This window comes from Pholcus phalangioides, unplaced genomic scaffold, assembly GCF_987345545.1.
Source record: "Pholcus phalangioides strain wild (caught in Gottingen) unplaced genomic scaffold, Ppha-v1.0 ptg000011l_1, whole genome shotgun sequence".
Taxonomy (NCBI): Eukaryota; Metazoa; Arthropoda; class Arachnida; order Araneae; family Pholcidae; genus Pholcus; species Pholcus phalangioides.
Genome location: NW_028301604.1, coordinates 12,150,788 through 12,176,862, shown reverse-complemented (window position 1 = coordinate 12,176,862; position 26,075 = coordinate 12,150,788). Strand labels below are relative to the sequence as shown.

Here is a 26,075-nt window from a genome sequence, read left to right as displayed (position 1 = left end):
CAGGGTTAGTATCGCTAAGGTCACGGGTATTTTTTTACGGCAGGAAACAAAACACAAAAACAGCCGCTAGGTGGCGCTGACGTACACAAGTCAAAGAAAAGATACGCAAATAACGAGCAGAATGCCTCCAAATCGTTTATTACAGTTATGTGTGCTACATGACCACCACCACAGGGGATAACACATTGCAGGCGAGTCACAAATCCAGCAACGGCATAGTGCAGCAGGTCCGGATGTATACATGAAACCTCTCGGCGGATCGCATCTTTCAGTTTCGACAGATTGGATGGACCGTATCGATACACCCGGGATTTCAAATATGCCCATAACCAGAAGTCTGCCGGTGTCAAATCTGAAGATCGAGGAGGCCATGGGAACCTGCAACGCTTGCTAATGATTTTGTCTTCTCCGAACATCTGTATCTGGAATGCCTTGACAGGAGCAGCAGTGTGACTAGTTGCTCCATCCTGCGTAAACGTGACGGTAGAAAGCGCATCTCTCACCCAAACATGGCACGACCTTCTCGCGCAGAAGCGTTAAATAACACTGCGTATTCAACGTAGCAGTTTTCCACCCATTTACTGGACACTGCGTTTCAAAGAAGAAGGGTCCTATGATGAACGAACCTGTGAACCCACACCACACTGTCCTTAGGCGGAGATAGACTTGGAAACCTGAGGGGCTCGGTCATTATTTCTGGAGGGCACGATGATGATGATGATGTCAATTCATATATGCATATATGCATTAGATCAATCATCTTCACCTTTGACGCTGGGGGGCAATGCCCCCTCACTCCCCTCCCATGACACTGTCACTTTTGGGGAATGCAATGGTTTCTGCGTGTACTCACGTGTATTAGACGTCGCCCAGATGCGACAGTTATGGTTTCGCCATTAAGCGAAAAATGAGCTTCATCTGACCACAAGATGTTGAAGACCCAGGTAGGGTTCTGTTCGATTTTGGAGAAAGCCTACCTCGCAAATGCTTCCCTATGTACGCTATTCGCTGGTAAAAGTTCATGGCACGACTGCAATCTGTATGGGTACATATCAAGGATTCTATGAAGAATATTGCGTGGCAAGGATCGTGGTAAGGCCAAGCGTCTGGCAGCTTCACGAGCACTGCTGGTCCCTGCAGCTGATTCGGACGCAAACGCTTCCATTTTGGCTGCAACATTTGGTGAACGTGCCTTCCTTAAACATGGTCGTCCGGCTCTCTCACACGATCCTCCAGTGTTCCAGTTTCCTCAAACCGCTGAACAAGCTTTATGAAGCCTGTCGCTGTTAAAGGCCCTTTTCCGGTCCTCACATTCTTCTGAACTCGGAATTTACGCAAGGCAATGGTCGCTGATTCCTGGTTCACGTAAAACAACTTCATCTATAAAACTTTATACTTCGCACTCAGCATTCTTGTTCACATACAAGGTTTTGCAACGGTGAACTGGTTGTGGATTAGAACGCCAGTTTTTATAACCGTCTCATTTGCATATTTCCGCCGAAGTCGCTCATACCAGCGCCATCTATTGGCTTTTTTTTAGTTATTTTTTCCTGGCTTAAAAAAATTCCGGTGACCTAGCGATGCTAACCCTGCAAACCGTTTTTTATTTCGGTTATTTTTCCGGTTTTTATGAATTTTTAAAGTTTCTACGGACTTTTTGCCCACCCTGTATAAACATCATTTATAATCACAAATACTTGAGTGAGATGTTCCTATGATAATTATTTAAATTCAAATGTGTCTTCACCATCTGTCAATTGAGAACATAATCCTTGTTCTGTTGCTGTCATTATTTGCATTTTACAATATTTTTTTCATTCGAATGAAAAATAGTACACAAAGTACAGTAACGGAAGTTTTTTGAACTTATGATTGAAAGTTTCATTTCAATAATTATTTAAGAACGAAAATACCGTATTTTCCTTTGTACAATATGCAGATTATACGTTGAAGAATTTCTTAATGCGGATTATGTACCGCTGCGTCTTACCTGTAGTTTTTTTTTTTTTAAGTGAAACTTCTATAGCGATATAAGAGTGAATTTCTGTGAGGGGAGAGAAAATTTATCACAAAAAAGTGGAACGCTTTCTTTTTCCATTTTTGTTGAGCATATCTGCCACACATGGGATTTACGGTGGGTTTAATTATGATTCCATATGACGCAACTCGTTAGAATTCTACGAGGTGGATGGTATCTTGAGGTTTAAGGGATCAATTAATGAGTCAAGTTCAAGTGGGGGGGGGGCGGAGTTTAATAAAAATAACGGCCAAGATCCATCTTATTTAAAATTTCTAAATTCAATTTCAAATGATTAAAATTTAATTCAATTGAGGTAAATCTAGTCATGCCAAACTGAGATGCGCGAGATTCTCACGCAGATTTTTTTTAAAGTTTTGAATGGAAATAAATATTTAAAAAATTTTAATAAAAAATTTTAAATACGTTACACTATAAACACACACACACACATATTATTATTCGTTATATTATTTACATGTAAGTTATTTTATAAACACGTTTTTACAAAAATGTGACGAACAACCCTATCCATTTAGGATTTCATAAAAACTGCTCTTATTTTGGTTCCCTAAATTTTTTAATATATTTGACATCCATATTTTTATTGGCATTTTTGCTTTTTTTCAGCCACCTCGTTGGCTGTTTGCTTGAGCCTTTGCCTCTGTATTTTTAATTGAATGAAATTTTCACATGCGGATTATACGCTGCCGTGGACTCTATACAATAATACGATGATATTTGTTTCCCAAAATAGTGAAATTTCCATCTTCGGATTCACAGTTACTTCAGTCTAGTTTTTTATTCGCGCGCGCGAACTTAGTTGAATATCATTAATACCGTATTAGTTACATAAAATTTAATAATTTTTATTTAATTGGAATTCGATTTTCAAGTATGCCGGCGAACCACGTGTTCCATCTTCGTGGACCATAGGTTGAGAAATGTTATTCAAAGACAACAAAAAGCCCACGAACCCCTTGGGAGTCCTTGGAGAGATTTCATGGGGTCCGTGAGCTTAGATGGGGAAAAAGTTAACCCGTTTTTTTACATTGCTCTATATTCTGAATATTATTTTCTTAAGGGGCCCGTAGCCATTTCATTTTCATAGTGGGGTCCATAAAATTAATCTTATTGGCACAAAAAGTCCTTGGAACACAAAGGGATTGCCTTTGTGTTGGAGCAGCGTTTCTCAACCAATGGTCGGCGGACTAGAGGTAGTCCGTGAGGATTCAACAAGTGGTCTGCAGATAGATGTGGAAATATAATTTAATTAAATAAAAATAATTCAATAGAAAAAAATCTTTACATGCCAAAAATGGTGTTTATATTCACATGGATTGAAATGAAAAATTAGACCCTTATTCAGTGAGTTAGAGGGTCAGTCGAATTTTTTCAGGCATTCTACTGATCCTCAAGACAAGAAAGGTTGAGAAACGCTGTCTTAGATTATATCCGTATAAAAAATTATATGTGTATAATAACATACCAATACGAGTAATAACATGCATAACACTTACGAGTAAAGCGCATTCTTGGTGTTCCACGATCTCAAAAACGTTAAATATCCTGAGATATCACAGTATTCTTATTTTTTATAACAGTATTTTCCTGAATGAATGCTCTGCAACGCTTGTGCGTTTAAGAAAATGTAATTGTCTAGCTTACGGAGCTTACCTCTGATGTGGCGCATATATGATACGTTAAAATTAACTTCAAAAATGGGGAACTATAATTTAACCGAGCAGTTCAGCTTATCAAAGTATAACTCTTCAATTTTTTTAATGGTCTTAGACTTGAAGTTCTACCATTAAATATACAGGGTGGTCATGAAATAACTTTGCCAATGTATCAGTCCCTAGTGGAAGCAAAAATCAACGAATGTGAACGAAGTTCGAGATATATAAGTTTCAAAGTATGCTCTCGAGAATGAAGAGAAACTCTATCTCTCGTGGTTACGATCACACTTCTTCTGTAGTTATTCTACAACAAAACTTCAAAAAATTCAAATGGCAACACTCACTTTCATGTATTACTAAGTAATCGGAGCAATGAAAAACCATGAATGGCGTTGGAACGGTACCTATAGTGCCATAAATGCCGGCGCAGGACGCAAGCAATCGTATATCGGCAAAGTTTATTTTGTGACCACCCTGCATTTAAAGAGATGGTGGCATATCCACGGTGACTTCCGGACTCCTGGTAATTTTTGCATCTAACTTCTTTTCCTATTCTTTATACTTTATATTCTGTCATATATATTTCCTGTATACGATGATTGGGGGCATAAGTCATGCGACAACTATTTTTTGTCAAGAGTATGTGAAATTTTAGAATAATATAACTGTATACAGGATGCATAGCTAACAGCACGCACCGCAAATTACTGGCGAACCGTTGATCGTACTTCCAATTAGAAAAAGTATCCAAATAATGTGTAGACCTCTGGTAAGTCATTTATATTGCAAGGGGATGTATAGTTATTAAAATATAAAAATTAACGCTTTATTTGGTCACCCTGTCCTCAAAAACCTCAAAGTTTTTGGTCTCTCTTGAGGCCAACAAAAAAATCCAAGTTTCTGAGTGCATTATTTGCTGTTTCATTTGAATTTAAAAACGGAGAAAAGTTGGGGGGAATAAGGATATAAGATTAATAGGATAAATGTGGGGGAGGGTATAAGAATAATAAGATAAAACGCGTTTTACCCACCTTTATGCTGTTTTTCCCACTTTTTGCGTTTTTTGAATTCAAATATCTCAGCGTGATTGAAATCAAAAATCACTTGGAAACGTGGAATTTTTTTGCTACGTTATTTGGATACTTCTTCTAATCAGAAGTATGCCTCTAGGATCAACGGCTCAATAGCTACAGAAGTATGAACAATGCAAGTTATGTGTAGTGTACGGATGATAAGAGAGTCTGAAAAAGTAATAATTGTATTATGCTACTTGTGCGCGTATTTGTGTAGCACGGTACGCAAAATGGTTTCAGACACATAATTTCGAGGTCCCTATTTGACTCAAGTTCCTGAGCTCAGGCCCCGTTGGTCCACCTGTTACGAAACCACGACTTTTAACGGTGGGACTGCTTTCTTTATTTGTATGTTTCGAAATTTGATCCAGCATTATATAACAACTGCTGCCATGACTTATGCACCAGCTCTCCTAAAATAATAGTTGAATATATTCATTCAAATAGTTATTTCATTATATTAATGTGAAAATTTCTATTTTTACAGCGTGCACTGAAAATATGTGTAACACCGGTGAATGCATCGTCATTGGCAAACAGCCGTGGTACCGATGTGACTGTGAATCTGGCTTCTACGGAAATCACTGCGAACTCTACAACTATTGTGTCCAACAACCATGCAAGAATAATGGAATATGCAAAAACATCACTCATAACGAATACATCTGCATTTGCAATGACGATTTTACGGGCCATAACTGTGACATTTACAATCCTTGCATGCGTAACAACCCTGTGTGCAAAAACGGGGGCACTTGTGAGATGATAAGCGGTGGAAGTTATCTTTGTATATGTCCAAAAGAATACATTGGTTCACATTGCGAAAATGAAGCCTCGTGTGCTTTGAATCCATGTCTTAATGGGGGAACGTGTAGTGTAAGAAATGACATGTACACGTGCATTTGTCCTAAGGGTTTCACGGGGAAAATATGCGATGCAGCAGACCCTTGCTACTCAAATCCATGCTTTAACGATGGAGTTTGTCGAACCGTGAGTGATTTTCGGTATATTTGTGAATGTCGTACCGGGTATTCTGGGGATAACTGTCAGATCGCACAGCCGTGCTTTGATGGTCAGTGTCAAAATGGAGGCATCTGCCATTCGGTGAATTTTACTGTTTTCAAATGTTTATGCCCAGAGGGGTTTACTGGTGAGTATTGTGAAAATATTGATTATTGCTACAAAAAACCATGCTACAATGGAGGTACGTGTGCAATGAAATCACCTTATGAAAATTACTTGTGCATATGTCCTAATGGATATTATGGGGAGCAATGTGATTATGAAGATCCTTGTGCGGAAAACCCATGTAAAAATGGAGGTACGTGCGAAATAGAATTAGAAAATATCTATTCATGCGTGTGTCATGCAGATTATTATGGAAAGAGTTGTGAGTTAATGACGGTAAGTCCAGATAAAAATCCATGTATTGTACAGCCTTGCCAAAATGGGGGAACCTGCAAAGTTGATTTCAACCACGGTTATTCATGTCTATGTGCCGCTGGCTATTATGGACCTGATTGTACAGAGAAAGATCCTTGTCTATCATTTCCATGTAGAAATGGTGGTTCATGCAAACCTCTAAATGGGAGTAGTTTTTCCTGTTCTTGCCCAAAGGGCTTCAATGGAGACCGATGCGAGAATGAGCAAAAATGTTCAAAACCTTGTTACAACGGTGGAACTTGTAAAATCACCGAACTCCTAGATTACGCATGCTCGTGTCCACCCCCCTATTTTGGCCCATTTTGTCAATACACAAACAGCTGTCTGACAGATCCATGTCAAAATGGAGCAACTTGTGAAATGGATGATGATCACAATTCTTTTTGCTCATGCGTTGAAGGATACTGGGGGCTTTTATGTGAAGATAAAGACCCTTGTTATGGTGATCCATGCGTAGAGGGAGAAGTATGTGAACGAACATCACGAAGCACCTATGTATGCATGTGTGAAGGAATACAAGGTTCGCATGGACTCATGTGCGCATCAGAAATAAATCCTTGTAATAGAAACCCTTGTGGGGATAGAGGCACTTGCCAGCGTATTACGCACGTTAAATATTCATGCAAATGCAATGATGGATACTATGGTACCAACTGCGAGTATGTGGACTATTGCTCATCTAAGATTTATTGCAAGAATGGAGGAACTTGCATAAATTCACCTACGAAGCTTTACTTTTGCCAATGCGCCAGTGGATACACAGGTATGGTCAATTTATAGTACAAATTTACAATTTTTAAATCAACCAAGCAGAACTTTCTCTCCAAAATAACGATAAATAAACATACTTTTCTAAATAAAATTTAAATCATACTCATAACCTTTTAAATCCATTGAAATTTTGATGAAATATATCTGTATAACGGAGGTAAAAGGGCACTATGTACATTTTCATCAAACTTGAGATAACGCTATTGACTTACAGTACTTCCGTTACACTACACATTGGTGTTAAGACACTAAGTCGTATTTCAATAAATAACAGAGATATTCACTTTATAGAAGAAACGAGCTCCATAGAAAGACATACCATAAAAAATCTTGAAACGCTGTAAGATTTCCCCTTTGTGACATGGTGCCATTCACCTCCAACATACAGATACATTAAAAGTAAGATGTTTTTTAGACTAAACACTCACAGGCATAATAGCTAACGTGACGAACTTGATTCACCTAAAGTATTATCTATATTCAATTAAGACATTATTTCATACACAGCATTAGGTATTTTTTCTAGTCCTGTTTGCCAATCGGAAGAACATCATTCTATGTTTATCATTCAAATTTTATCTTTATTTTCAGCTCTATGAGCGCTGGGTCGAAATAGAAATCGCACGATCTAACATATCATTGGATCTCCAACACCAATTAAGCATACGTCCTTAATAGCATTAATCTTGTGAGGATATGCAATATTTAAAAACTTATTTTCACCTAAATTCGCATCAATGCAAAAAAACAAACATTTAGCTTACTAAATTTCGTATTTAAGGATTATTATTATTTATTTAAATTCAAATAATTCCTATCCCTGTTAAACTATATTTGACGTAAAATTCGCAAGTCAATTCCCCTGATGCAAAAATATCGAATGAAATAGCAAAGGAAAAATCCATTCAGATATTCAAAAAAAAAACTGCATTTGGTGTTCATTTTCTAGAAATAAAAGTGATATTCATCTCATTTTTTGTATGAAAGATGCTGTTGTGTAAAGATCAAGTGTAGCTCGAGGCGAAGATAAGCTCATGAAAGCTGAACATTGTACTGAAAACTCCCAAGAAAATATGAGGCTCTCGAAAGTTGGAAGAGTCATCAAGCAAATAATTCTGATCTCTTTCAACTTATTTTTTTGTCTTGTTTAAAAAAAAATGCACCATGATTTACTGCTTTTAGATTGTACTATTCCGGTCACATAATGAATAGTATAGACATGGCTCACCCTTAAGAACTATAATAATTTGCATAATCACTAGAAAAGGCTGACGTTGACAGATAACATTCGCTCTGACCCAAAATTCTTTTTCAGGTACGCCAATAATGTATATAAGGGGACGGTTGGTCTCCTCTCGATAGAAGGCTCTGGGGCAGAAAGCAATGTAGCTACGTGTAGTACTTGTCGTATGATGATGACTTTTTCGCGACTATGACTTTTTGACTTTTTGACTTTTTCGCGTTGGACTTTGACTTTTTCGCGTTTGACTTTGACTTTTCGCTGACTTTTTCGCGTCTTTTTAATAGTGAAGGCTTTGAAATGACTTTTTCGCGTCTTTTTAATAGTGAAGGCTTTGAAATGACTTTTTCGCGTTTGACTTTGACTTTTCGCTGACTTTTTCGCGTCTTTTTAATAGTGAAGGCTTTGAAATGACTTTTTCGCGTCTTTTTAATAGTGAAGGCTTTGAAATGACTTTTTCGCGTCTTTTTAATAGTGAAGGCGATATTCAAAGTACCGGCATTTCATGGAGTGACGAAGTCCTCAACGAAATTCAAGTGAAAAAGGGAAAGTCCTGAAACTTCTAAAAAAATGTATGTGCAAGAAAAGCACAGGGATCCTAGAGTCCTTAGGGAATGTGCTAATGAACTGTTGGGGACAGTTACACGGATTTACAGAAGTAGTGTTGCTGAGGGTATCGTCCCAGAGGATTAGAAGCTTATTACTGTTGTTCGGATATTCAAATAGTAAAGAAACCGTGTCGAATTATCGTCCAGTGAGTTTGACGAGCTCTCTCTCGAAAATTTTGGAAATTATTATCCGAAGGCAATTGGTGAGGTGGATGGACGAAAATAGTGTGATGTCGGAAAACCAGCATGGGTTCAGGAAGCGGAAGTCATGCGTAACTAACCTCCTTTGCTTCTATGATCAAATGACTCTAAAGCTTTGGGATAAGACAAAATTTCGACGCTCTTTATCTTGATTTTCAGAAGGCATTTGATCGGGTCCCAACATGGTCAACTCTTTAAACGTTTGTACGGGTTCGGGATTGGGAGCAACTTGTTGAATTGGATAGAATGGTGGTTGCAGGATAGGTCACAGCGGGTTATGGAAAATGGGAAATTTTCTGATTTGACAGGTGTGTTAAAAGTGGAGTCCCACAAGGAAGTATCCTTAGTCTCATTCTTTTTCATTTCTTTTATTGATAAGCTCGATCAGGGTATTAATGGGATTGTGAACAAATTCGCAGATGACATGAAGCTTATGAGAGGTAGTCGGGAATCAAAGCGAAAGGAAGAAGCTCCAGATGAACTTGAATATGATCGCAGCATGGACTAATAATTGGAGTATGACCTTTAGCGTTGACAAGTGCACGGTCGCTCATTTTGTGTTCAAACAACCCACGTCTCACTTACGAGTTGGATGGAGGTGTCATTCTGGATGCCACTAGGGTCACCGATTTGGGAATCCTCATTGACGAGCGGTTTGGGTTTTCTGAACATTGCTCAGCAGTGGTTGAAAAGGGTACAGAATGCTCGGTTTCGTTCTTAAAAGTTCTCTTTGCGTTCTCTTACCCTTTTTCCGGGGCTTAGTTCGTCCTGGATTGGAGTATGCCGTTAGGTTTTGGAGACCATACTTACAGAGGGACATTCACTTGGTCGAGTGGGTGTAGAAAAAAAGCCACGCGTGCTCTTGATGGAATACGGTACTTAAACTATGAAGAGAGACTTGATTTTTTGAAAATGTTTACATTGGAAGAGTGCAGGTGTCAGGGTATATGATTGAAGTGTTTAAATTTTTCCACGGTATGGATAAAATGGACCATTAATGGATAAATTAACCACTTCACGTACAAGCTTTTGGCAAGAAATTTGTATCATCTCTATTTAAAAAATCGGCGATAAATCTGGTGACCTTGTCCTAACGTAACCACACGTTAGAAAAAGGAAGAAGGGGGAAAGAAAAAATATAAAAGGAAAAGGTATAATAGATAAAGTATATAAGAGAGTTTTTTTTTAGAGTGCTCTTTCGCCGATACACGTATATAGTAGAAAGATGCTTTATATGTGTGGGGGAAAAAATCGTTATCAGAAGAAGAGAAAGAAAAGAAACTTCCATAGAGATAATATGGTTACTATAAAGCAGAGGTTCTCAACCGGTGCCCCGCGAAGCCCTTGGGGATCCGAATACACTCCAGGGGTCGCTTCAATAAACTAAAAAAACAGTAAATTTGAAAAAAAAACAAACATATAAATATTTTTAAATAATAAAAATCTGTAACTTTGATGAATAAATAAAAAATAGGCTTACGGAGCTCCACCAAAGAAATTTTTTACCGAAAAGGAGCTCCGTGAGTCAAAAAAGGTTGAGAACCGCTGCTATAAAACTTTGTAATGGTGAAGAGAAAGGAAAGAAAACACAGAGAACTTGTTTGAATATATTCCACTGGTGACGTAATGTTACGCCCGTGTTCGTAAAGGGGTTAATACATCGTCAATTAACTACTTCGACAAGGGGACACCAGTGTCGATTGGTAAAGGACAATTCTAGGTTGTGCTGTCGCAGGGAGTTCTCTAATAGGGTTGTGAATAAATGGAATAGCTCACTTCAGGGGGTCGTGAAATCTAACATGATTAACACGTTTAAAAAAATACGATAAACATACTAGGAAAATTTTTTATGGGAGTATATTTATATATTTTATAAAAATTATTGGGTTTTTTTATTGCTCTTATTGGGTTGCTGTATTTTTGATATAGTTTACAGATATATATTCGACATCCATATTTTTAATGGGCATCATTTTTCAGCACCTCGTTGGCATTTTGTCCGTTGTGGCCTTTTTATTTGTATATTTGTATGTTGGAAAAGGAATTCCCTTACTTAAGAAAGTTGAATTTTTTTATACGTAAAAATTGAGAAAATCGATTAAAATTCATTTGATATGAAACCAAATTTTTTTATATTCAGTAGCAGTAAATCTATATATAATGGCATGTCCTGAATGACTGATTCACTGATTCATCATCGCCGAGCCGAAACCACTGGAGTTATGTATAGGAAATTCGGTCAGTAGCTTTATTTTAAGACTTAAGACTGGGGGGGCATGGTCATTATTGCTGGGGGCACGATGATGATGATGTCAATTCATATATACACATATACATTAGATCAGTTGACTCTACCCTTACGCTGGGGGCAATTTTTCCCCCGATTCTCCGCCCATGTGCAAGAAGAACAGCGATGAAGGAGGGATTGGCGAACGCTCTGGAATATTCCAGGCATATCCAGTGCCGTCTCAAGGCATGGGCCCAGCCGGGCACGGCCCGGGGGCCTCAAGAGAAGAGGGCCTCAAAAAATGAGCTATAGTTGAAATTTTCGAGGAGTATACATCTAAATTTGCCTGGTAGGGCCTCAGAAAAATCATTTGGCCCGGGGGCCCACGGTGCGCGGCTAAAACTGCATATCGCGAACTTTCCCAGCAGCAGCCGAAAGTCTTGCGATTATGTCCAGTCAAAAGGAGTCTCATCAGGGGCATGGCCAAAAATTTCGTTTGGGGGGGGGGACCAAAGTGATAAAACAAGAGATTTGGCCATCTTTTTCCCCTTTTCCGGTCATTTTCTCACATTTCGGGGGGGACCAGACCCCCAAGTCGTCGTCCCCTCGCTACGCCCTTGAGTCTCACACACCAGACTCCTCAGCTGTCCCCACAAAAAGAAATCAAGACACGACACATCGGGCGATCGTGGTGGTCAAGATACAGGACCACCTCGCCCGATCCATCGGTTTTGAAAAGTGACGTCTAGATAGTGCCGTACCTGTCGCTCAAAATGGTCTGGAGCTCCATCGTGCTGGAACCACATACGCCACCGGAGGACAGTTGGAACATCTACCAGCAAGTCTGGCAGCACATCTTGCAGAAATGTCCGATATTTGTTCTCGTCGAGGTGTTCCGGCAGAAGATACAGTCCTATTAGATGGTCGCCGATGGTTCCTGCCCAAACGTTGATGGAGAAGCGTCGCCGATGCGCGTGTGGATTTACAGACGCCCAGACATGTTTATTGTGGATTTTAAATGCAATCATTTGGAAGAACAATATACCGTATTTTTCTCAAGTAAGTATGGTCAGCGTCCCCATATGTGTCCCAGCCACTGAGCTCCAGCAAGCAACCTCTGGCTCCAGTGGTCTCAAATGATTTTTCTTCATTCAGCGAGGTTGCTTGCTGGGACACATATGGAGAAGCTGACCATACTTACTTGAGAAAAATACGGGATATTGTTCTTCCAAATACAGGAAAATACGGGACATGACCAATTGTTGCCAAAAGTAAGCAAAATTGCCTAAATATTGCTAAAAATCAAACAAAAGTCGCCAATCATGGGAAACGAAGCCCTACAGCAAATTACAGTGAATTAAAGAAAAAAACATGACAACAATGTAGGATGAATATTTTTTATAAAAGTCGTAATTCCGGACGTGTCGTAATTCACTGTATGACTTTCACTTGTTTGGCCCTTCAAGCAGTGGCAGTCTTAAAGTTAGGAAAAGGCAGCATAAATGAGGGAAAGAAGCGTTGTCCATTAGTTTTTGCTGTTCTTTCATAACTTTTCTCCGGTTTATGAATTCAAATATCTTTGCAAATACTGCATGTAGAAACATGAAAATTTTTTCGGTTGACCTCAGGAGATATAGGGCAACAACTTTCAAATTGGAATTTATAGGACAAGGGGACCGTATAAAAATTTAGATTTTTTTTTTTTTTTTTTTTTGTCACACTGTTCTCACTACGGTGCAGGGTAATTTTTTAACGCTTTGAGTATTTTTTAAATTAGAATCATACCTCTACGACGGACGGTTGATGAGATAAAGGCCGCAATTAGCACTTACAGGACACCCGGTATATCGATATAATTGTAGGGGCTGAAGAAAGCCTGAAATTCGGACATTGGTCGGTTCAATTGGGCCGGCCACTTCGCGAACTGGCCAATTTCGAGATTTGGCAGTAACATACACATGAAAAATGACCGATATGAAAAAATAATTGTATGTTTGAGTATAGAGTGTTGATTTTTTAGGAAAAGAATCTATGAGCAGTGCACCCATATCGATTTTGATCAGGATTTCGATCAGATAAAAACACACACATTTAAAATCTTTTCTTTTTGTTCACCCCTCCAGGAGATATTGGACAGCTTTCATTTTCTTTTTTTTTGTTCTGTGAAAAATGAAGAGAATGGGGAAAATCTCCCTCTCTATCACCTCATTTTTTTCCCAGTGTTTCCCTGCGTTCCATGCACTTCGGCACTCCAGACCTCTGTTCTGTCTCCGGGCTCCTCAGACTTTTCTAGTAGTGCAGCCAAAGGCAGCTGGGTCACACTGGTTGTGCTCTAGAAGGAGCGTCAAATCTGAAGTGAAACAGCGAATTAAAAAAAATTTAATGATTTCTGTGTCCACTCTCGAGGGGGGGGGGGGAAATCCAAGGTAAAAGTTCGAAGAAAAATTAAAATATGTTATGATATAACATCTTGCTGTTCCTTTAAATGTATATAAATGAAGCAATTAAAACAAAAAGTTTTACTTTCGAATTGGAGGGGGCACCAAAAATTGGTCCCACACTGGTAGAGATTTTGTTTCGAGCTGCCCTTGAGTGTGATGTGTTTCTTTAACACTTTGTTAGCCGAGTGGATAACACGTGGGTATTTATTTTGATGAGTATTTATTATTAGGTGAGACTTAGATACATTACATACATATAGATAGGAAGAATTTATAAAGCGGAAAGAGCAGAACATTTAGACATCTTGTCTACTTCATGTCCGAGGTGGAACTCTCTAGTTCCCCTTACACAACACTAGGTGGCGTTGTATGTTCTTATCAGTTTAGTTCTTTTAGTCATTTCTTATAAGGACACCATATTCCTCTCCGCTAATTTAAAGATCCAACCGGACAGGAGCTTTCCTGGTTCGTTGGGAACGTCGCAAAGGAACGGGAGTACTGGACATCGCTGTAGGCTTGCTGGACGTCGCTGGTGCCTTAGCTGGTGTTGGTAGATCGCTGCTGATCTCTTTCGGAGTTGTCTGTTCTTCTGGAGCAATCTGTACCTCGGAGTTAGAAGCGACAGGAGTTGATGAAAGTTTGCCTGAAACTCTGGGTACCACCAAGGTTGGCTGAACTTGATTGCCAACTGCTCTCATCTGGTCGATGTGACGTCGGAAGAGAGTTCCATTTACATCTACAGTAAAGTTCGGTCATAGAAGTCTGTGACCTCATTTCTGATTCTTTCTTGAACCCTGTTCTTGATATTTGGCAAGACTAGGTCTATCTTTGTTCGGATTTATCTTTTTAGGAATAGCATTCCTGGGCTTTGCATGGTAGTCGCATTTGGCACTTTTCTGTAATTCAACAGAAACGTGCTCACTTTTTGGTAGATGTTTCCGGGAAATCTTTGCATCGCTCGAAGGGATTGTTTTAAGGTGTGAACGTATCGCTCTGCCTGCCCGTTGCTTGATGGTTTGAAGGGAGCACACGTTTTGTGCTTTATTCCATTATTCCTCATGAATATTTCAAACTCGTGTGACGCGAACTGAGGACCATTGTCACTTACTAACACTAAAGGCAGTCCAAATCGAGAGAAACAGTCCCGTAGGCATTCAACTGTCTTGAACGTGTTTGTTGATTTTCATCGGGTATACTTTCATCCATTTAGAATGAGCATCGACTACGATCAAAAACATATGCTCGAATATGGGACCTGCGAAATCTACGTGAATTCTCTCCCATGGAGCACTCAGGTATTCCCAATGGTGTACCCTTGCTTTCACCGGATCGGACTTGAATCTGGAGCAATCTGGACAGTTTTTAGCAGCTTTTTCTATGTCGCTATCAATGTCCCTCCAGTAGACATAGGATCGAGCAATTGCTTTCATTTTAACAATGCCCAGATGGCCTTGATGGAGTTCATCAAGAATTTGATTTCTAAATTTCTTCGGAATAAAAACTCTTTGGCCATGCATTATACATCCATCCTGCAAGGTGTACTCGGCTTCCTTCCCTCCTAAAGGTTCACCGAATTTCAATTTCCTCAGCAATGGACTCAACTCTTCATCATTTTGTGTCTCTTTTGCTAAATGTTGAGCTTTCACTGGTAGTGTTTCGATTTGATTCAACTGGAAGAGTTCTATGTCATCCTTGACAACTAAGTCTTCCGATCTTATAGGTAATCGGGAAAGACAATCTGCATTCCCATGGTTCTGTGTGTTACGATAAATGATATCGAACTGATATGCTTGTAAGATCAAGGCATAATGCAGAAGTCGAGTAGCCGTCAACACTGGTAGACCTTTCTTCGAGCTGAATATCGCTACCAAAGGCTTGTGATCTGTTATGAGAGTAAATCTTCGGCCTTTCAAGCAAAGCATAAATTTCTTTACTGCCCAGATAATTGCCAAAGCTTCTTTGTCAATCTGGGAGTATCTCTGTTCCGTTTTTGTCAGCGTACGAGAAGCGAAGGCAATTGGTCTTTCTGTTCCATCTGGTAAGACATGTGATAGAACCGTTCCCATTCCCATTGGAGAAGCATCCGAAGCAAGAGTAAGAGGTAGTGTAGGATCATAGTGCATCAAGATTCGCTTTGAGCAAATTTCCTTTTTGATCTTTTTGAATGCAGTCTCACACTTTTTAGACCAACGCCACGGAACGTCCTTTTTTGTCAGCTCATTGAGAGGATAGGCCATGGTTGCCAGATTTGGACAAAATTTCCCGTTGAAATTCACCATGCCCAGAAAACTTTTTATTTCTTGAACGTTTTTCGGTGCGGGAACTTTCAAAATTGCTTCAGTTTTCTCATTTGTTTCACTTAGGCCATTTTCATCAATTTTGTGACCTAAGAAATTTATTTCTTTTTGAAAAAAATGTGCTCTTTTTCAAATTTAACTTCAGCCCATGCTCCTGACATTTTCTGAAAATTTTTTCCAAAGCCCTGAGATGTGACTCGTCATTTGTTCCGGTCACTATGGCGTCATCCATAAAAACTTTTACACCATCTATTTCTTGGAAAAACCCATCAATGTACCTCTGACATATTGTTGGAGCTGCATATAGGCCGTACATCAATCTTTTACAGGCGTATAACCCCTTATGAGTGTTTATGGTTAGGAGTCGTTGACTGTCAGGGTGCACTTTCATTTGCAAATATGCATGACTGAAATCCAATTTTGAAAATCGTTTACCTCCATTTAAACATGAGAATATTTCCTCAAACGTTGGTAAGGGATGCTGAGGCACCTCTAGCTTAGGATTTAATGTGACAGAATAATCTGCACATAACCTTATGGATCCGTCTGGTTTCACCACGGGAACAACTGGTGTAGCCCAATATGAAGTTTCAACTCGCTCGATAATGCCTTCTCTTTCAAGCCGGTCTAGTTCTTTTTCAACCCGGTCTTTTAATGCGAAGGGCACAGTTCTCGCTCTACGAAACTCTGGGGTTACATTTGGTTTTAGCTTTAGTTCCACTTCATGGTTATTTATCTCACCTAATTTGTTGTCGAAAATCTCTTTATAATCATCCAAAAAAATTTAAGATCCGTGTCATTAGCGGTCCTCACAGCCTTAAGAGAGTTCCAGTCTAGATTGATTTTGTATAGCCATTCACGGCCAAATATCGTGTCTAAATTTTCCCTCACCAAATATAAGTTTAAGTGCAACTTTTGTTCTCCGTACTCCACTTTCACAGTGACATATCCCGCTGAGACAATTTTTTCTCCATTGTATGTCCGGAAGACTAAATTCGTAGGTTGAACTTTTTTCTTCGAGATTTTTCTGAATCTCTGTAAGCTCATTACTGATATATCTGTTCCACCCGTATCAACTTCCATACTCACTGGTTTATTGTCTATGTTGACAGTAACCATCATCGGAGGCTTTTTCGGCTCTTCACTCAATACCATCTCTAACCCAAACATGGTAACGTCATTTTCGTTTTCCTCAACTGAAATCTGTTTCTGTTTGTTAGGTGTCGATTGAGTCTTCTTTGCCGCGTAGCAGGCTTTTTCAATATGCCCGATTTTTTTACAGAAGCGACATTTGCTAGCAATAAATCTGCAGGAGTCTTTATCGTGATTTGTCCCTGTTCATCGTATACACGGCGGATATTTGACAACCCCGGCAGAGTAGTTTCTGTTTTTGCGCGTGGGCAGTTTCGTTTTCCTCTTCCCCGCTTTCACTACCTTCAGTTCTGCCTGCTTCTCGATAATCTCATTCGCCCCCTGAACAGCTTCCTCCATTGCCAGCGCGAGCTTTATTGTTTTGTCTAGCTCGATGTCGTCTTCCTCAAATAAACGATCGAGGATCGCTCTATCTCGGAGCCCACTAACGAAAACATCCCGAAGCATGGTGTTCAACATCTCTTGTTTATAATCGCACGCGATTGCGGGAAGTTGCAATTCGGCTATATACGAACTGATGCTTTCGCCTTCGTTCTGCTTAAACATGTGCCTACTCAGTATAATCAATGCTTTAGGATTCAAATGGTTCTTCCAAACATTCTTTAAAATGGCGAATTCTCTCTCTGATGGATTGTCCTGAGACAGTAAATTTTTCAACAAGTTGTAGAGCTTTGCAGAAATGGTCGAAGTTAAGACTTTAGCACGTTTTTCTTGTGGGACATTTTTAATGTCTAAAAACGTTTCGAAACGTTCTATAAACGAATCGAAAGTCTCTGAAGCTTCATCCTATTTATCGAACGAAACCATCACTTTTGGTTTCTTGACGTTGAGCCTTCTTGCTCTTTGAGAGCTTCCATTAGAGCTTGATTCTGTCTTATTAACTCTTCAACTAAATTTTCCATTGTCAGAGATGTATGAAAAACTTTTTCTCCTACCTTTTGCAGTCTTCCAGTAAATACTCTATCCAACTTTTAAGATGGGCCTCGTCGCCACTTGATGTGTTTTCTTTAACACTTTGTTAGCCTAGTGGATAACACATGGGTATTTATTTTGATGAGTATTTATTATTATGTTGGTAGACTTAGATAGATTACATACATATAGATATAAAGAATTTATAAAGCGGAAAGAGCAGAACATTTAGACATCTTGTCTACTTCATGTCCGAGGTGGAACTCCCTAGTTCCCCTTACACAACACTAGGTGGCGTTGTATGTTCTTATCAGTTTAGTTCTTTTAGTCATTTCTTATAAGGACACCACAGAGTGCAACTCATTTGTGTGGACTGAAAAATTCTAACAAACCTCACATATGCAACTGAACATTTTTTTGGAGTTTCATGTGTCTACATTTTAGATAGGAGTCTCATAGTCTTTTATCTAGGAAGCTTTGGTGAGGTGCAACCACAGTGAGTCGCATAAAGGAAACCCCTCTTTTCAAGAAACTAACTTCTTCGTTCCTTCAAAGCCAACTTGGAAGGGGCAGGCATGGAACCAGAGGAGGGCGATTTGGATGACCCTCCCCAAGAGCCTGATAATATAGGAGAATGACTTTGTCCAGTATTTTTTATGGTACAGCATCACTCTTTGTGGAGGTGCCGGCTGCTGGTTTTGAACATTGCGCATGTGATCTAATGCTGGTCCTGCTTTCAAAGAACATCCATAAAGGCGAGCTGAAGGATTAGCTACTTTCACTGCTCTATAGTTGAAATTAGGGTGACCAGGCATCTTCCTTTTTACTGTCATTTCAAGCATCCTCCAACGTTTTACAAAATTTGCCCTTTTGTCCTTTTTTTTTATAGGTTTCCATATTTTTTTCCTAGGGAAATTCTTCACTCTGAAGCATACAGGATATATCTCTTGTTTCCCCCCCCCCCTCTCATTTTTACACGCTTTGACCAGTTACCGTAGAAAGTCCCAGAATATGAGAACCCCAGTTGTTCCCTGAGCAGGGCAGATCCTATTTTAACCATGGCTCAGCTTGCTCCAGGATAATATGAAGAAGACAATCCCAAAAACCACTGGAAGAGCTAAACCTCAACATCCATTTTAAGAATATTGTACGCTCACCAACAGCTAATGTTGTATACAGTTGAACCTCATTAACGTGAAACTCAAGATGCTGCCAAAATGTTTTATGTTAACCAAATTTCATGTTAACCAATAAGCAGTGACAGAAAAGGAATTTTTAACTTTCCATTTGCGTTAGTCTTAAATTTAATACAGTATAAATTTATACAAATATAATACTCTGAATTTATCAAGTTCTTTTTTTTTAAATGCTCTTTTTTCACCATTTTTAAAACAAAAAATTTGCATACCAGCAGCATTCAATCATTTTTTGAAAAAGTCTGTAATAGCTTGCTGCTTCATTTTCTTTGTGGTACACAGTTGCAAAAACTTGCACTGGTCCCCATTTCAGTTTCATCCAAATAGTTCAGAGTGGAGGAAGCATTCTCTTGGTCCATTAAAAAGTTCCTAATGGTTTTCAAATCTTCTGAAGCTTGATTTCCCGAAACATTGGGTTGAACGTCAGCTTCTGGTTCATGATCTCATTCTGCCACAGCGCCATCTGTGTTCTTAAATCATTACAACAGCTTTTGAAACAAGACAACAACGAGCCGACTCACAGATAAGAGTGAGCACGTCATTCCCGTCTTCCCCATCACACACTCAGGAGCAATAAAGCCCTCTCCTCAATGACAAACAATGTCATGGCCCCTGTTGTCAAGCACATTAACAACATTCACCTTTTTTTATTCAGGTTGACAAATACTTTCACTTCAAGCAATTTTCCATTCAAAAAGTTCATGTTAAGCATATTTTTTGACATTATAAAGTCACTTTTAAACATTTTATTTAGACAGGAAAAGATAATACCTCCAAAGGTAAAGACAAAAAGAATACAAATTAAAAAGGTAAACAAAACAAAAAAGGACGTTGCCACACATATGTGACATAATATACACTCTGAGGGGTGCACTAGATTAACAACACATTATATTACCATAGAGAATGATGGGACCAAGAATTATTTCACGTTAACCGGAATTTCATGTTAACGAGGCTCGACTGTACTGAAGTGAGGAGGGAGAGAGGGAGGTGTTTCCCCTTCCTTTTAGAAATGAAGAAAATAGGATGCACAAACAACACAATCTAATTCCTGTGACAAAATCACCTCTGGCAAAAAAAGTAATGCTCCAAAATACAAAAAAGAACCTTCTGAGGGTAGAAGAAAAAAAAGTCCTCTCGCCTTGCATCAGGCAAAGTAATAAAACTGACCAGACTGTGTGAAAATTCATTAAAAGTGAGGGAAGACAGATTGTTATTTTTTATTTTCTTTCTGATTTTTTTTATATGTTCTGTTTAAGTTAGAAAAATTATTGTGGCAGCAGGTGCCTTCTGTTATCTGTTGTGGAAATTGGGGAAAGTGACTTTGCAAATTGTGCTTGTGTGTGTGTGTGTGTGCGCGCGCGTGCGCGCAAGCATCCTCCTTTCTCGGTTTTCAAATCCCATAACCATAGGCAGAGATAGACTTGAAAGTCTGGGGGCATAGTGATTATTGCTGGGGGGGGGGGAAAGATGATGTGATGGTGTCAATTCATATATACACATATAGGTTAGATCAGTCATCAGTCAACTCCACTTTTGACACTGGGGGAGGGGGGGGCAATGCCTGCCCATGCCCATAACCCTGGAAGAAATACAATTGTGAAGTAATGGATCTCTGTTCTCTGCCTTACTTTATGTCTATGGTTGTTTTAAGAAATGCAGTGTTTAGTAAAATTTCTTTGGTTTTTATTAGTTTTATTGCTTTTTGACAGGTGTGGAATGTGAGCATATCAATGCATGTGCTTCGAATCCCTGCCATGAAAATTCCACTTGCATTAGCAAGAAAGGTAATTTCTCTTGCATGTGCCCACCTGGACAAAGAGGTAGAACATGCAGTATTTTAGGTACGGTATTGCAATGAAATTCAACATGTACATTAATAGCTGTGTGCCAACTATTGTATAAACATTTCAGTTTTGAAAAAAAAAAGAAAGAAATGTCAAGTGATTTTATTTCTTGTAAATACGAAGAGCGTTTTTCACCTAATTTCTTACTCTGGATAAACTTTTATGCCAATTTATTTTTTAATTTTTGTTTTAATCTTTAATTTCTATAACAATCTTTTTTTCATATAGGCTTATTAATTTTTTTTTATTTCAAAAAAAATATTGTATGTATTATTTGATATTGTACCATAATATTCAGCTTGCTATGTGCTAAATAAAATCCATGAACAATGATCTCTCTGAAATAAGGCTTTGAAATTTTGAATTCTAGCTGTTTACTGTAGAAACAGTCCTGTAATATCAGCATCTCTCTTTCTAAACTAGCATAATTTCATTTTGGTCAGTCATGGTCATTTCATGCATGTATTTCAAATGGTCATTTAGAACTCATATCTGACGAAACTGAATTGAAAGCTGAGTTAAAAGCTGTTTCAGCATTGAAGCTATTTGGCTAATTTTACAGAATTATTTTGACACTATAATGCAAATGTTGAGCAATAAATCGTTTATAGAATACAGAAAAGGATGTTACACATGCATAGGGTATTTGCAGGGAACACTATATCACAGGGCAGCAAGTTTAGGGAGAGAATGGTTTTTGTAATTGATGGTCAAGAACATTTAAATTAGAGCAGAAGAAGGGCAGCAAAATATAAATAGCCTCATGCAAAAAAGCTGTAAATTCGCTTCTGCACAGAACCATTGAAAAATTGTCAAGAAAGAGGCAAATACTGCTGAGAACTTGAAAATACCAGCTGAACAGAGTTTGATTAGACAAAACTGGGATATCTAGCAAACATGTGCAAAACATCAATTCCCGCCAAATACCTATTGTCAATCTACGATCATTAATATGACCAGGTATAAAAAATACTGCATTATGTCACTAAACCTCTTGTGAAAACTCAAAATTCTACCGGGTTATTTGGCCACTCTACATAAGATGGTTGACCTTCGACATTTATTGAAAGCATCAAATTTGGATGGGCAGGAAATGAGAGACATACACCCAGACAAATACACCCAGAGGTGCCAACATGAAGAAAACATTGAGGGAGCTGAAAATTGCCATTCGTCCCATATATATAGGACTCAAGCCCATACCCAGGAGGTGGAATGGTGCGTTCCATTGTATATTCATGAATTTTGGGGGGCCCAGATCCATCAAAATATATTAGGGGGCTGAAATGGTCTCAGCCCCCAGGTTTCGACACTTATGCATGGTAATTCAAATAGCATCAAAGTGCTAGTTTGGCATACAAATCGGTAGTAAAAACTAGCCACTGTGCAATCATTATCGGTTCGCATTGTGAAAAGCTAAAGTTTTATAGCATGAATTAATAGCACTCAGCTGAAGTTAGTTTTTGTAGGTTTTCCAACTTCTGGACATGAATGAAGCCAGCTTTTCATGGGCGGAGATACGGGCGGTGTGGGGGACATTGCCCCCAGCGTCAAAGGTGGAGTCGACTCATCTAATGTATATATGAATTGACATCATCGTGCCCCCAGCAATAATGACCGTGTCCCCCCCAGACTTCCAAGTCTATCTCCGCCTATATGCAGCTTTTCTTTGAAAAAAGATCTCCCCGCAGAGGGCAATAGACCACTGCAAAAAAAAAAGTAAACACATTAAACTGTTACATGCATTCTCCAATTTTCTCATTTTTAATTTGGAAAATATATGAGAGCACCCACACCCCAAAAATGTACAACCCTGAACATGCACCTACACTGCGAGGGATACCTTGCTCCATTATTTGTGAGATGTTCCCCAGAGGCAATACATACACAATATTTTTCCAAGGAATGTGGGCTTCATCATTTTTCTTCTTCCCACGGGGTGATTCTCCACTTTTTACTGCAAAAAACCCCACAATAATCTCAGCTCAACCCCCCACCTCGTTGAGTTCTCAGGGGAATGCTGATGTGAAAGAAAAAGGATTCTTTTTATGAAGCGCATGTGCAGTGTATGAAAAACTTCAGTGAGTAGTTTGAAACAACTGAAGTGGAGTAGTTTGAAACAACTGAAGTGGAGTAGTTTGAAACAACTGAAGTGGAGTAGTTTGAAACAACTGAAGTGGAGTAGTTTGAAACAACTGAAGTGGAGTAGTTTGAAACAACTAAAGTGTAGTAGTTTGAAAAACTTCAGTTGAATTGATTTTCTGTGGTATTTAAATTAAAAGACGCTTATTTGAGTTTTCATCCCAATCAAAAAAGTAATCTAGCCACATTGAACAATACATTCATAATACAATTAGTATTTATTTTACAATTTATCAAAATTCACATGCATGGAAAGAAAATTCACATGCCTCTGTGGGAAGTTGAATCACCAATCCCTCACAGTCGAGGAGATCTCCTGGACCCTCACTCTAGAGTGCTCTACCGTTAAGTGACAGACAACTGACATTCTCTTTTCTTAGAGCATATATTCTTTATCTCCGCTTGGTATCCAGTCTTTCATAGTTTGCATTAACAGCAGTGAGTGACATTTTTTCTCTTTATATGTTGTCATATGAGGGTTATTGTCATAAAGAGGTAAGAGCTGAGTTAGGAGGTTGCCATGCTTGATCCAATTCAGCGCAACCATACGATCTAAGGATAGAAAATATCATTCCTCTGTAGCCTGATGGTAGAGTACTCACCCGGACTGTGAGGTGTTGGTGGTTCGAGTCCTCATAGAGACATGTGGATTTTCTTAACGAACTTCATCTTTGCTGGGTATCCAGTCTTTCTTAATTTGTATGAATAGCGAAGAGTGATACTGTTTCTTTCTACATAACACATACACTACTGAATACACACATACTTATAATGTTAAGTATCCCGGACACAATTTACTTCTTCTGGTGGGAAAAGGTTGCCTCAAAGGCGATAGACTGAGGTTGTGGGCAGTCAGGAAATTGAAGACTACAGAGCCGAAGAAATATTCTGGGTGAAGACTTATCAAGCTTTGCATTTACTAACAATTCATTTCATCAACACTTCACAAATTGTTTTGCGGCGTGTCCTTCAAACAAAGAGAACTTAACATATGTGGTCATCACCCTGATATTGTTGGGAAGAATAGATATGTAATCGTAATAAAGTTGGTGACAGCCTTTTTTATAAGAAATTCAAACTGGTGGCCCAGTTTGAAGAAAGGGTATCCAACAGCGTCACAGGAGAAATTATTCACAAAAAAAAAACAATAGGTTATTACCCCCAAGTGAACATTTTTTCTCTCTATTGGTGGGCCAAAAAACCCCACCAGTTAACATGTTAAAAAAAGGCTTGCTTGGTAAATTTTTTTAATTATTATTTTGTGCACATGAAACCAAATGAGACTGCAACTTTGTGGTAGGGGTTGATTGTCGATCATAAACACAGTAGCTCTACACATGGATTCATTCATCGTCCCCACCAAGCAAAAGCATGAATCAGCACTGTATACAACATTTTGTCATTCTGGGTGGCTTTATGACATTCTGGCAAACAGGGTGGACTAAAGTGTCCCCCAAATAATTTGAGCCTAAATTAAGGAGGATCAGGCAGGTCATGTGCTCCAGGAGCCGAACTTCACAATTTGTTTCCCTTTGACCATTTATTCAACATCACAGTGGTGCTAAAATGCCTGCTTACCCCAGATGACCAAGTATCTAGTTGAGGCACTGAAAATTATATTGAAGACTTTATTAACACACATAAAATTTTAAATCATATAAATTAGAGTCAGAGAAGCCCCAAAAAATGATTGGGACATCTATCATTCAGATTTTGATGTACCATCATTAAGATGGTCCTAGGTACGGCATCATTGCAGCCATTGGAAGTGCATTACCCACGGTACTCAATAGAGGTCGCTTTGTGATCATGTGGGTATTGTTATGACCTCGCATCATGGAAAGCCTGGGTATGATCCCTTTCAGGTGGTCTCTTCTTTGAAAAAAAAAAATCTTGTGTGACAGACCTACAATGTGTAAATTACATTCAGAAAAAAATCATGCAATGTAAGCTTCTCACTTCTAATTTGGAAGATAGCTTTACAGTACCCAAACATATAACATGCAACAGAAGCGTCTGAAGTATTTCAAATCTATAAGTGCCAGGGTCGTCTTAAGAGCATCATGGGCCCCGTGCCAAGTGATTTTTCTGAGGCCCTACCTGGCAAATTCTTAAAAATTTCAACCGGTTCTGATTTTTGTGAGGCTCTAGGACAGCCCAGGTGAGCTCATGCATTAAGATGGCACAGATAGGTGCTCTGCTCGAGTGCTAAATTGGAAACTACATACTCAGCCTTTTCTACAATATACTGTGTGTGCTCAACTATCCAGCAATCCCAGTTCTGACACCACCGAACATGCATAACACTTACATAAATGCAAGGCCACTACTAGATACTTGGTCAGCCAGAGCAAGTATGCATTTAGGCACTCCCTCATAATGCTGAAGAGAAGTTGAGAGGGTTGAATTTGTGCACCCTTCTGTCTTATGCCCAGAGCACCAGGTTTGCCTGCTCCCCCTTAGTTGTAGCCCTGCATAAATGTTCATTTAGTTTCAGCAAAAAATGCAATTTCGACTCGGCCACCTGTTCTAAGGTCAAGGCTACAACTATTGGGGAGCATGCGGATCTAGTGCTCTGGGTGTGCCGGACGAAAGGGGATGCCACCCTTTACACCAAACTCTCCTTCAACATTACAAGGGGCGCCTAAATGCATTCTTGTCCCAGCAACCAAGTATTTAGTTGAGGCCCTGTCAGAGGTTATTGTAACCACAGTAAATTGCTTTTCGGTGATAGATCGAGCATCAAGGTTTTGTAGTAAAGCGAAGTTTTAATAAAGCAACATTTTTTGGGTTTTTTTCGTGAAAGAAAGTAGAGATAACATTACA

General features: G+C 39.0%; 1 protein-coding gene across 3 annotated transcripts in view; it reads left to right on the top strand.

The window, feature by feature from the left end:
- LOC149080070 (uncharacterized) overlaps positions 1 to 26,075 on the top strand; it is a 114,509-nt gene that overhangs the window by 51,344 nt on the left and 37,090 nt on the right. For all 3 annotated transcript variants that reach the window (XM_089239025.1, XM_089239024.1, XM_089239026.1), the window contains exons 5-6: positions 5,257 to 6,975; positions 20,973 to 21,104. In XM_089239025.1, coding sequence (XP_089095151.1) covers positions 5,257 to 6,975; positions 20,973 to 21,104 — 1,851 coding nt within the window. The remainder of the gene's footprint in view (positions 1 to 5,256; positions 6,976 to 20,972; positions 21,105 to 26,075) is intronic.